This window comes from Mytilus trossulus, chromosome 5, assembly GCF_036588685.1.
Source record: "Mytilus trossulus isolate FHL-02 chromosome 5, PNRI_Mtr1.1.1.hap1, whole genome shotgun sequence".
Taxonomy (NCBI): domain Eukaryota; kingdom Metazoa; phylum Mollusca; class Bivalvia; order Mytilida; family Mytilidae; genus Mytilus; species Mytilus trossulus.
In genome coordinates this window covers 41,616,420-41,628,636 of record NC_086377.1, presented here as the reverse complement: position 1 = coordinate 41,628,636, position 12,217 = coordinate 41,616,420, and the positions used below count along the sequence as shown (strand labels likewise).

Genomic DNA, 12,217 nt, shown 5'->3' with positions numbered 1-12,217 from the left:
TTAAGACGTCAATATTTTATAACTTTTGTGATGTCCAATAATGGCGTACAAATAGCGACAAGGTGTATTTAAACTTCAGAATTTTTCAGGAACCTTTGTGATGTCCAGATGAACCATCTTGAAACATCAAGCAAAGCATTTTTATTACTTTAACTTGTGTTTAAAAAGACAGGCATGCACTGCAAAGTAATTCTTAAAACATTAATGGTTATAATAAAGATTCTGTAACTAAAATAGAAAAAGAATAAAAGATTTGGTAGGCTGTTTTAGCATGCATAAAATATTTTTCATTGGGCTTCAAACAATAATCAATCAATCTGTCTATAAAACTGTTGTGCAAATAGTTCTCCATATGTTTTTTATTACTAACATGTGCTTTGAATTATTATTTTCAGGGTAATAAAGAAAAAGCTAAGATGTCCTATGGTGGACGGCACCCCATTACTGCTACAAATCGTAGCATGAATGGTGCCCTAGGAAATTCCATGTTGAATGGCAGTCTTGACAATGGTAATGTTACTCAGAGTAATCCTACAGGATTAAGAGCTATTGACCCAGAAGCACTCAAACAAAGGCTATACAGTTATGCCCCACACCAAGCTCCTATCAATACCAAAGCTCTGAGATTTAATAGAGTTACCAGTACACAGATCAGAAAAGGAAATGTTCCAGCACAACCAAGACTTGAACCAGTGGTAAGCAAATTTATTGAACAAAATGTGTAATCAGTTACACTAACTTACTTACTTACTGCCTGTGTACACCTTTGGTCAATGTTGGTAATCAGTTACCGTATTGATAAATTATAAAATTAATAATATAGTATACTTTCTATGAAGAAATTTATACATATGATGAAAAGAATAATAGAATTTGATGAAAAAAAATAGTTTGATCTCTTCATGCCAAAAAAAATTATATGTATGATTAAAATTAATTTGCTGTCTTATTTATATTAGCCTAGTTTAAGAAATTACCAAGAGAAAAATAGTCCTGAATACATACAAAGAAAGAACAAAGAAGCCCTAACTGCTGCAGGGAAATTTAACAATGAAAGTGATGAACCTGAGACCAAGAAACTAAAGAGACATGGATCAGTAGAGCCATTGGAAAGATCTCTGACAGAATCTCCTCTGCCAGAACTTCCTGATACACTTCAACAAAAACAGGTATGTGTCTCATATACACTTCAACAAAACAGAACTTTGTCTGATACACCAAAAAAAGGAGTACATATTCAATACAGTTAAACAAAAGTGTATCTGACGCACTTCAACAAAACATATATGTGGCTGATAATAAAAAATGAGTATGCATTGAATACACTTCAACAAAAAACGGTAACTATCAGTTTCTTATATGCACTTCAACAAAATGGAAACCTTTTCTGATACACACAAAATTAACTAGTACATTTTCATTACACTTGAAACAAAAACAGTTATGTATCTGTTGCACTTCAACAAAACAAATATTTGTCTGATATATATATGCAAAAAAAAAAGTATGTATTCAAAACACTAATTTTGAGATGCTTAATATTCCCTTAACAACATGACGTAATTAAACTTTTAAGCTGATTTTACAGAGTTATCTCCCTGTAGTGTTAGGTACCACCTTAAACACTTTTAATAACAAAGACAGGTATGTGCCAGAACTCTTTAACACGAACATAAATCAAAATGTTTTTTTCTGTTTACAGGAAGAGATGTTTAGAGTGCCTACCCCTCCAAAGGAACCAAAGTCTGCTTCACCCAGATCAAGAGTCCATGCTGCTGGACCTAAGTTACCTGCTTCCACAAAGCCTAAAAGTAAGCTAATAATTTTTATTGAACATTTAAAAAAAAAAAAAAAATTATAAAGATAATTGATTTAAATCAGTTTTCAGAATTTTATGTTAAGAATTACTTCCCAATTGATATAAGCCTCCTGTGTATGGATTGAATTAACAGGTTTAACATTTTGAATATAATATGTTTACCTTTGAATTGTTTTGTAGAGATAAATTATTGTTCAATTTAGCCTTGGTGACTATATTATCTGACTGAACACTAAATACTCCTGCTACTTGAATGTGACTATTTCATTACAACTGCAGTAGCATATAAAGGTACTTCAAACAAAAGTGTTATAAAAAAAATCAAATTCCATAAATAAAAATTAAACTCCTGTACACTGTACAATGAATATTTTAATTGTTTGATTTTTTGCAGTTGCTGAAACCCATGAAGGTTTAACAGATACCAGTGAAATCACAAACCTAATCAAATACGACAAAAGTGTTGGATTCTTGTATTTGAGTCCTGCTGTACCCAAATCTTCTGTTAAATACCACTACTACAATCTTAAGTAAGTGTTGTTTTTCTTACCATGATAATATAAAAAAGAAGATGTGGTATAATTGCCAATGAGACAACTGTCCACAAGACTCAAGAGACCAAAATGACACAGACATTAACAACTATAGATCACCGTACAGGCCTTCAACAATGAGCAAAGCCAAGTTGATTATTGTATGATTGCTTTAGAATGATACCTGCATGTCTTATCTTAATTTTTGAATGAGATATACACCCATTTTCTACGATATTTGAATGCTTTTTAAAACTTTTTGAATGTTAAATGTGTTAGAAAGACATATGCAGGAATACATGTAATTAAATCACGAACATCTTTTTGACAAAATATGTCCTAAGAGTGGACTTGAAAAAGCCTTGTCACAGATTGAAAAAATTGAAAATTGTAGTTAATATATTTCACCCTTTGGTCTTTGAAAGGAGGATACATCAGATACCAATTTTCATTAATTTTATGTGTATAGATCAATCACAAATTTAGATATTCAACAAAGTACAAATTTTCTTTATGCCTTTATGCAGACATTAAACAATCACAAAATCAAATTTTGAAAAAATACAACTTTTCTAGAACCAATTAAATTCATACCTGCAAAAATAAAGAATCCACTGTCATATTGAATCAGACAAGATTTTATTTATTTTTGTTGCAGAGTTGTCAACCATGAACAGATTAACAAGGGAGACTACTGTACAATTAGTAGAAAGGGTGTGGCTAGAATGAGGAGTGACGATGAAACAGAATTTGTCACATTAGACAGATGGGAACAGGAGTATGAATACTTCCAAAAACTTATTGAGGTATGACATTTTTTATGCCCCATTTATGTGCATTATGCTTTCTGGTCTCTGCGTCCATTCGTTTGTCCTTCCGTTCGTCCAGCTTCATGTTTAAGTTTTTGGTCAATGTAGTTTTGGATGAAGATGAAGTCCAATCAACTTGAAACTTAGTAAACATGTTAGCTATGATATGATCATTCTAATTTTATGCCAAATTAGAGATTTTATCCTATTTTCATAGTCCACTGAACATAGAAAATGATAGTGCTGATGGGGCATCTGTGTACTTGGGACACATTCATGTTTATTCATTTGATTTCAAATTAGAATTATTGTAGAATGATATGTTTAAGATGTCCAAAGGCATTCCGAAATAAATTTGTTTTGTTGAAGAATCATTTGTTTAAAATGTGCGAAGGCAGTATGTAATAAAATTGTGCGGTTGATATGAATTTGAACAGGTGTAGAATACAGTAATGAGATAGCATTTAAAAAAATAATCAAAATACTTTTATAGAGAACCAACAAGTTTTGAACAATTAACAATACATGATATACAAGTGTATGGTGATTGTTTAAAGCATCTTTTAACTACTGTTAATCCAGGTATGTTTGTAATATTTTCGTAGATGCAAAAGTTGAAAGAGGGTAGGATTCTACAATTCAAAAATTTGCATTTAAGCAAATTTTAGTACAATGTAGCAACATTTCCTGCAAATTTCTGAGAAAATAGAAATAGAAACAAAACTTAAAGTAAAAAAAAACAACAGAAGAAGCAAATATTGAGATGAAATGATATGATTGAATAAATATTTATCTTGTAGATTCCAACCTTTGCCAGATTTAGGAAATGGAAAGCTTTCAGTGTTTGGAGAAAGAATGTTAGAACAAAGAAAATACAGTCTCATACAAAGTCACTAAATGACAACTTGTTTATACTTAATCCAGTAAGTGTTTATTTTTATTGGGGGGGGGGGGGGGGGGAGTTGAATACTTTGATAATTATATGAGAATTTGCACCAAATATAATAAATCCATTTATTTAAAGCAATCGGAAATAAACAAAACATGTATTTTGTAGTCATTGAGACCAGCCTTACAGAATGTTAGAGAAATGTGTCACAGGATAAGTGAGATGGGACTATGTAAAATAGAAAAGAACCGTACCTACACACTACAGGAATTTAGAGAAGCTCAATTTGCACAGCTTCATGAGGTAAACTTTTAGGCTTTTGTAATCTTATTGTTGCTGTTTTCTTAGGAAATGTTTCAGATATGCACAAGAGGTCATACATTCTCTTTATATTTTACTGAGAAAAAATAAACCCATATCAATGGGGTAAGATGGGATTGGAATTATTGTCAGAAAGATAACGGAAAGAAATAAAAAAAAATAGCCATAAAGCGTATTGAATGCTGTTTTCCTTTGATCTTTCTGTGGAATAATTTTCCACAAAACTGTTGAAAATTTATACTCTGTTTAACCTTAAAAACTGTTGTTGACCATTACCTACACATCCAGAAAAAATCTTTTTAGAATTAAGTTTAAAATCTGATCTTCTTTATTTTGTCAGGTTGCTGAAAGATTACAGGAGTTCCGTGAGTTAGTTAAGGAGGTTGTGAGAAGTGCCTGTAGAACAGCCTTGTTAGAGGCAGGATTTACTCCAGATGATTACTATATAGATCAAGGAGCAGATAGTCCAGATCTGATGGGAGAAACAGGGAGAGAGTCCAGCTTCCTCATGCCTAGCTCCTATGATATGGATATCTACGGAGAGGCACCAGACAAAATGACATACACAGAGCAAGCTAACAAGAGAGCCCACTGCAAACGTTTAACATGGTAAAATTCAATTCAAGATATTTTCTTTTCGATAGAAAATTTGTTGACCACAAGTTTTATGAAAATTCCTAAATATACAGATTGAATTTAGATTCGTACAGTAAAGTTTATGTGTATGTTCCATTTAATTGGTCTATGTATTTAAAGATTATTTTAGATTAGTAGTGCTTAAAATAACATATACATGTACCTTTGTATATGCATGAAACTATTGTATGCAATATTTTAAGAAGACACCCCCTCAATTAAACAATGCTTTAAATTTTTTATCATTTCAATGACATTTGCACAACCTTGAATTTCTAAGCTAAATATTGTATTAGATAAATCTATACTATAACAAAAAAATCTGCATGTTTTTGATAACTTTGAATTTAAATTCCAAATTTTATTTGATTTATAAAGATTTATAACATTGTTCATAATAAGATATATTTTGTATAGATACAACTTCTCTTTGATATAAGATAATCTTCTAGAAAAACAAAATTTTTGAAAAACCCATAACACTAAATGTGATCATTTTCTTCCTCAGCTTTATACGACTTGCTGATTACCTTATAGTCAACACCATGCATGTGTTGGCAGTACACTCTGTCTTAACACTACTTAACCATCTTAAAGACCAGCTGAACAACACACCAACACTGGAGATTATACAGTCCTTTGCTGAGGAGGCCAAGAATGATGCTGAATTGTTAGACAAGGACCCTGAAGAGGTATGGGTTTAGTCAAATAAGTTTTGGGTTTCAGCTCATAATCATTTCTTTATAGCTGATTTCAATAAGTGTGTAGCAAGAGGTAATATTTTTAGTTAGCTTGCTTGCTAGATGAACTGTGAAGTCATTGTTAGGTAAGGTATACTGCCCTCCTTTCGAAGTAGCCTCGTACTACTGACAAATATACTGGTTATCTGTAGGACTAGTCTACTCTTAAAGGAGGGTATTTTACCTAACCTAACAATGACTTCACGGTTCATCTAGCAAGCAAGCTAACCAAAGATATTATCTTTGCCTACACACTCATTGAAATTGGCTGTAAAAGCTACTGTTAAACATCTGTGTAGTAAAACAGCTGTATTTTGTGTAAAATTTTGTCATTTCAATCAAAATCAATGTTGAATTCACAAAAAAATAATCATATTTATCTTAACATATTTGTGTATCTGGTAACTTAATATTTGCATTAAGGGATGTGGTTCATGTTGATTATTTTTACATAAGCTGACACAATTCATTTGCGTTGTCTTTCAATAATTTAATAGTGTGTATAACATGTTTGATTAAGTGTGTGTATTTGATATAATTTTGTAACATCTTGCATTTCACATATATGTGTTTTATAACAATTGCAAAAAAAGTGTGAATTTCTAATGTTCCAAATCTGTAAATGTATGTTATCCCACAAAAATAAAGTTGTCAAATTTACATGGCCAATATTTGTATACTGGACCCATACCATTTCCTGTTATCTTTTTACTATTTGGGCTCTAAATTAAAACATGCACATTACTTAGGTATGGTAATTTTCATGTCACAGTTCCTTTTTTTATGTCTTGAGAATTTTTATTGATATCCATTTGGTGTGTGCAAAATTATGCAAAGAAAGTTCTTTGGTTTTAGGGGATTTTTTTGTTGTCCTTTAGGCCTTCTTCCCCCCATTCATTGTAATTGAATAGCCCTCAACATGATACTGCAGAATAAAAGCAATATGTGTACATTGTCCGAGATTCTAACCCTTGGAAGCAGGAGAAAAGCTTGCATTTTCTTATATCTTTTTTTAATTCTCACCAATGAATCGATATATTTGTTTAATCATGTGTACCGTTGTTGTGCTAAAATCATACATAAATTTAACATTGCTGTGCTTCACATCTAACCTTGTAGAGAGAAGCTATAGAAAAAGCTAAAAAGGAAAAAGAAAAACTGGAGGCTGAACAGGTAAAGTGGTATAGAAAGAAAAGGCTGAGAAGTAAAAATTACTTATATCCAGGATCAGTTATCATTAATTCAGAAATATTTGCAATGTTATTATTATTGTGAAAATTTAGACATAATAGATTGCTAAAAAATTCTTCCATTTTAAATTTTGGTAGCACTTTTTGTATGCAGCATTTCAGTCTGTGCCAAACTGTTTTACGGTTTGTCTGACCTAAAAAGAAATTTTACATTTTTATACGACCGCAAATTTTGAAAAAATTTTCGTCGTATACTGCTATCACGTTGGCGTCGTCGTCGTCGTCGTCCGAATACTTTTAGTTTTCGCACTCTAACTTTAGTAAAAGTGAATAGAAATCTATGAAATTTTAACACAAGGTTTATGACCACAAAAGGAAGGTTGGTATTGATTTTGGGAGTTTTGGTCCCAACATTTTAGGAATTAGGGGCCAAAAAGGGCCCAAATAAGCATTTTCTTGGTTTTCGCGCTATAACTTTAGTTTAAGTTAATAGAAATCTATGAAATTTTGACACAAGGTTTATGACCACAAAAGAAAGGTTGGGATTGATTATGGGAGTTTTGGTTTCAACAGTTTAGGAATAAGGGGCCAAAAAAGGGCCCAAATAAGCATTATTCTTGGTTTTCGCACAATAACTTTAGTTTAAGTTAATAGAAATCAATGAAATTTAAACACAATGCTTATGACCACAAAAGGAAGGTTGGTATTGATTTTGGGAGTTTAGGTCCCAACAATTTAGGAATTAGGGGCCAAAAAGGGACCCAAATAAGCATTTTTCTTGGTTTTCGCACCATAACTTTAGTATAAGTAAATAGAAATCTATGAAATTTAAACACAAGCTTTATGACCATAAAAGGAAGGTTGGTATTGATTTTGGGAGTTTTGGTCCTAACAGTTTAGGAAAAAGGGGCCCAAAGGGTCCAAAATTAAACTTTGTTTGATTTCATCAAGAATTGAATAATTGGGGTTCTTTGATATGTGGAATCTAACTGTGTATGTAGATTCTTAATTTTTGGTCCCATTTTCAAATTGGTCTACATTAAGGTCCAAAGGGTCCAAAATTAAACTTAGTTTGATTTTGACAAAAAATTAATCGGTTGGGTTCTTTGATATGCTGAATCAAAAAATGTATTTAGATTCTTGATTATTGGCCCAGTTTTCAAGTTGGTCCAAATCGGGGTCTAAAATTAAACATTGTTTGATTTCATTAAAAATTGAATAAATGGGGTTCTTTGATATGCCAAATCTAACTGTGTATGTAGATTCTTCATTTTTGGTCCTGTTTTCAAATTGGTCTGCATTAAAGTCCAAAGGGTCCAAAATTAAACTTAGTTTGATTTTAACAAAAATTGAAATCTTGGGGTTCTTTGATATGCTGAATCCAAACATGTACTTAGATTTTTGATTATGGGCCCAGTTTTCAAGTTGGTCCAAATCAGGATCTAAAATATTATATTAAGTATTGTGCAATAGCAAGTCTTTTCAATTAAACAGTATTGCACAATGGCAAGAAATATCTAATTGCACAATATTGTGAAATAGCAATATTTTTTTTTAATTAGAGTTATCTTTCTTTGTCCAGAATAGTAAGCAAGAAATATCTAATTGCCCAATATTGTGAAATAGCAATATTATTTTTTAATTGGAGTTATCTTTCTTTGTCCAGAATCAACTCAAATCTTTGTTATATACAATGTATATTCACTTTTTACTACCAACTGATAAATTAAAATAATCTTTACCATTCAGTGATAACAAGCAGTTTTTTTACATCTTGATATTTTATGATGTATTTAAATGAGTAGTTATTGTTGCAAACTCCATTAGAAATTTAATTGAGATTAATTTGGAATAAGGGAAAGGGGGATGTGTTCAAAAAAATTGGGTTAAATTTTCTCATTTGAAATGAAAAATTTTGACATAAATTTTTTTTTGAGAGGATTAATATTCAACAGCATAGTGAATTGCTCTAAGAGAAAACAAAAATTTTAAGTTCATTAGAACACATTCATTCTGTGTCAGAAACCTATGCTGTGTCAACTATTTAATCACAATCCAAATTTAGAGCTGAATCCAGCTTGAATGTTGTGACCATACTTGCCCCAACCGTTCAGGGTTCAACCTCTGCGGTCGTATAAAGCTACGCCCTGCGGAGCATCTGGTCTACTATATGTTCAACAGAGAAATCTAAAAAATTCTGTCTGACCAAATGGTTTGTCAGACAAAAAATCATTCGGTCAGACAGAATTTGGGATACACTGGCATTTAACCAAAAATCTTAGTTAATCTCACATTGTTTGTCTTGGTAGTAACTCCATGCAAACATTTCTGAATTTAGATTATTTAACTTTTAATTTAAAAAAAATGGATTAATGAAGAAAAAAACCGCTTACAAATCTTTATATTATTGTGCCATGAAGAGATGGTTTCCATTATATTGTTTGCCCTATTGGTATTCTATTTTTTGCTTATGAGAAGTAATTGACTCCAAGATTTTTTTAACTTGGCAAATAGAAATTTTCCTGAATATCATTCTCTTGAAATGTATGAGGCAGATTAAAAAATACCACTTGCATCAAAATTCAATATCATAATTTGTGATGGTACAAAAGCATTCTGGCAGTATGTGAGTAATTATGAAGCAGAAGTATTTTTTAACATACAAGTTTTTATTTATTGCAGATTATATATTTAAATATTTCTCTCTTAATCAAAGGAGGACTAAATAAACAATAAAAAATCTGCCAGCTTCTTTACATACATTGTGTTGTCTCTTTAAAATATTTTTGTCTAAAAAACTATCGGGGATGAGCTAGGTAAAGCAGATATGTAATGTTGTATAAAATATGTCCCTCTTTATTTTTAGGAGGAGGAAGAAGAAAAAGTCCGACCACCATTATATATAACAGAATTTGTGTTGGAACCTAACCAGTTAGCATTTGAGCCTGGCCGTGACGAGTTCCAGGAGGGCCTGGATGAAGTCATGAGAAGGTTCCAGGAGTGTGTACTATCTGTACATAACCTTGTTACTGATGTGTACTTCAAATCATTTACAAGGTATGATTGAGTTCAAATAGCTAAAATTGAGAATGGAAATGGGGAATGTGTCAAAGAGAAAACAACCCGACCAAATAAAAAAACAACAGCAGAAGGTCACCAACAGGTCTACAATGTAGCGAGAAATTCCCGCACCCGGAGGCATCCTTCAGCTGGCCCCTAAACAAGTATATACTATTTCAGTGATAATGAACGCCATACTAATTTCCAAATTGTACACAAGAAACTAAAATTAAAATAATACAAGACTAACAAAGGCCAGAGGCTCCTGACTTGGGACAGGTGCAAAAATGGGGCGGGGTTAAACATGTTTGTGAGATCTCAACCCTCCCCCTATACCTCTATATTTCATCCAAAAAAATAAATTGCAAGAAAACTAAAATATCATAAGAACAAATAAAAATAAAACCAAGCAAATCATTTACTCCGAATGCTATGCATTTTAGGATCATCATTACTTTATGTATTTCAAAAGAAGACAAGTTTTTAAATTTCGTTTTTCCCTCAATTTGAAAACCAAAGCAAGCATATAAGTTATTAGCAATTGAACATACTTTCATTGATGTTTCATTAACATTGAATATGAACTCCATTGCGAAAGCAAATATTTAACAAATATCCAAATTACTTGCTTTTAAAGCTGATTGCATTGAGTGTGTAGGTAAAGGTAATATCTTTGGTAAGCTTGCTTGCCAGCTGAACCGTGAAGTCATTATAAGGTAAAGTATACTTCCCTCCTTTGGTTATTTGTTGGACTAGTCTACTCTTAAAGGAGGATAGTTTACCTAATCTAATGATGACTTCATGGTTCAAATAGCAAGCAAGCTAACCAAAGATGTAAACCTTTACATACACACTCAAAGCAATCAGCTGTAATGTTTATTATATTTGTCTTTTGTCTGAAGTGTATGATAACATTTTTAGTAATGAAATGTGAAATATTAACCAATGTATTTATGGAATACACAATAAACTGTATATTTTAATTATTTAGCCCAATGATCAACGGAAAGTTTGAAGAGAAGAGTTTCTCCGAGGGCATCAATCTACAGACCATGTTTGAAGATGACAAGAACTTACAGACTCTTATTGAAGAAATTAAGGTAATTTATATTATTGGTACTGAATCTAACCTGAATAATTCAGTCCCTCACTGTAATCAATCTCCCCAACTTGCGAGGGCCTGAATTCCTAAAATTCTTCAGGAATCCTGGATTTTGATTGGTGCCCAGTAGAAGAGGTGACCAATCAGCAATCAGCTCAATTTTATCAAGATAGGTAAATCCCAAGCTAATTCTGAATGATTGATTGAAGATTTTTCATTGTCTATGCATTCAGGCGTTAATGTAGTAATTTGTAGATCTGGGGAATATAATGACTGAATTATTCGGGTTATACTGAATCAGGGTTCTCGCTCATGAAACTTATGAGTAAGATTATAGGACTTGGACTCCTAAATCAACCAATCATAGCACTGGATTCAGTGTTTTGACTACTGAGTAAAGTTTCATAACTCAGAGCCCTGATATACTGCATTGCAATTATAGTTTGAGCAAACATATAACTATGGTTAATAATAATAAGATCACAGATTAAGAAATTGTCATGATCAAGGTTATTGGTAAAACAGTTGTATTTTTATTATCCTATAATAATCAAGATGTACAAATCCAATATTGAATAAACCAAAATGATTAATTTATTGAGAAGCATGCATTGAAATTTTTACTTGAAAAGATAAGAATCTTTCAAAAGACTGTCCCACAAATTGCTTCATAATGATTTATTTGTTAAATTACAGGTTGCCTTGAACAAAGCCTTTAATGCAGCTTTCCATTATTCCAACACATTTGAACCACACAGAGAATTCTACAGACAGAATGAAAGCTTAGATCTAGAAGCAGTCAGACAACAACAACATGGTCAGTAATATGATGTAGTTGAGGGAAATTATTTAAAAGGTTGCTTATTAGGCCACATTTAAAAGAATGTCTGTTTCCCCTTCCCCTACCCTTTGTAAACAGACCAGGAAGGCAGGTTTTTTTTTTTTTTTTTTTTTTTTTAACTGGATGTGATTGTCATAGCATGGTCACATGAATGGTTTGACTTGTCCAGTCCAGGCCATTCATCAGTTGTTTGTCCTCAATTTGAGTGTATTTATTTAGATTATCAATCCTTCTGCTTTCAAGCACTTTCCTAAAATGGAAACAAATTATTTTCAGG

At 31.8% G+C, this 12,217-nt stretch overlaps 1 protein-coding gene across 3 annotated transcripts in view; it reads left to right on the top strand.

Annotated features, from left to right (window-relative positions):
- LOC134718844 (dynein axonemal heavy chain 6-like) overlaps positions 1-12,217 on the top strand; it is a 69,383-nt gene that overhangs the window by 788 nt on the left and 56,378 nt on the right. For 2 of the 3 annotated variants that reach the window (XM_063581634.1, XM_063581632.1), the window contains exons 2-14: positions 396-695; positions 960-1,169; positions 1,703-1,811; positions 2,214-2,349; positions 3,011-3,158; positions 3,962-4,084; positions 4,219-4,353; positions 4,712-4,980; positions 5,516-5,699; positions 6,867-6,920; positions 9,804-9,994; positions 10,989-11,097; positions 11,796-11,916. In XM_063581634.1, the coding sequence (XP_063437704.1) occupies positions 417-695; positions 960-1,169; positions 1,703-1,811; positions 2,214-2,349; positions 3,011-3,158; positions 3,962-4,084; positions 4,219-4,353; positions 4,712-4,980; positions 5,516-5,699; positions 6,867-6,920; positions 9,804-9,994; positions 10,989-11,097; positions 11,796-11,916 (2,068 nt within the window). In that variant the 5' untranslated portion in view covers positions 396-416. The remainder of the gene's footprint in view (positions 1-395; positions 696-959; positions 1,170-1,702; positions 1,812-2,213; positions 2,350-3,010; positions 3,159-3,961; positions 4,085-4,218; positions 4,354-4,711; positions 4,981-5,515; positions 5,700-6,866; positions 6,921-9,803; positions 9,995-10,988; positions 11,098-11,795; positions 11,917-12,217) is intronic. The other variant, XM_063581635.1, reaches the window with a different exon arrangement.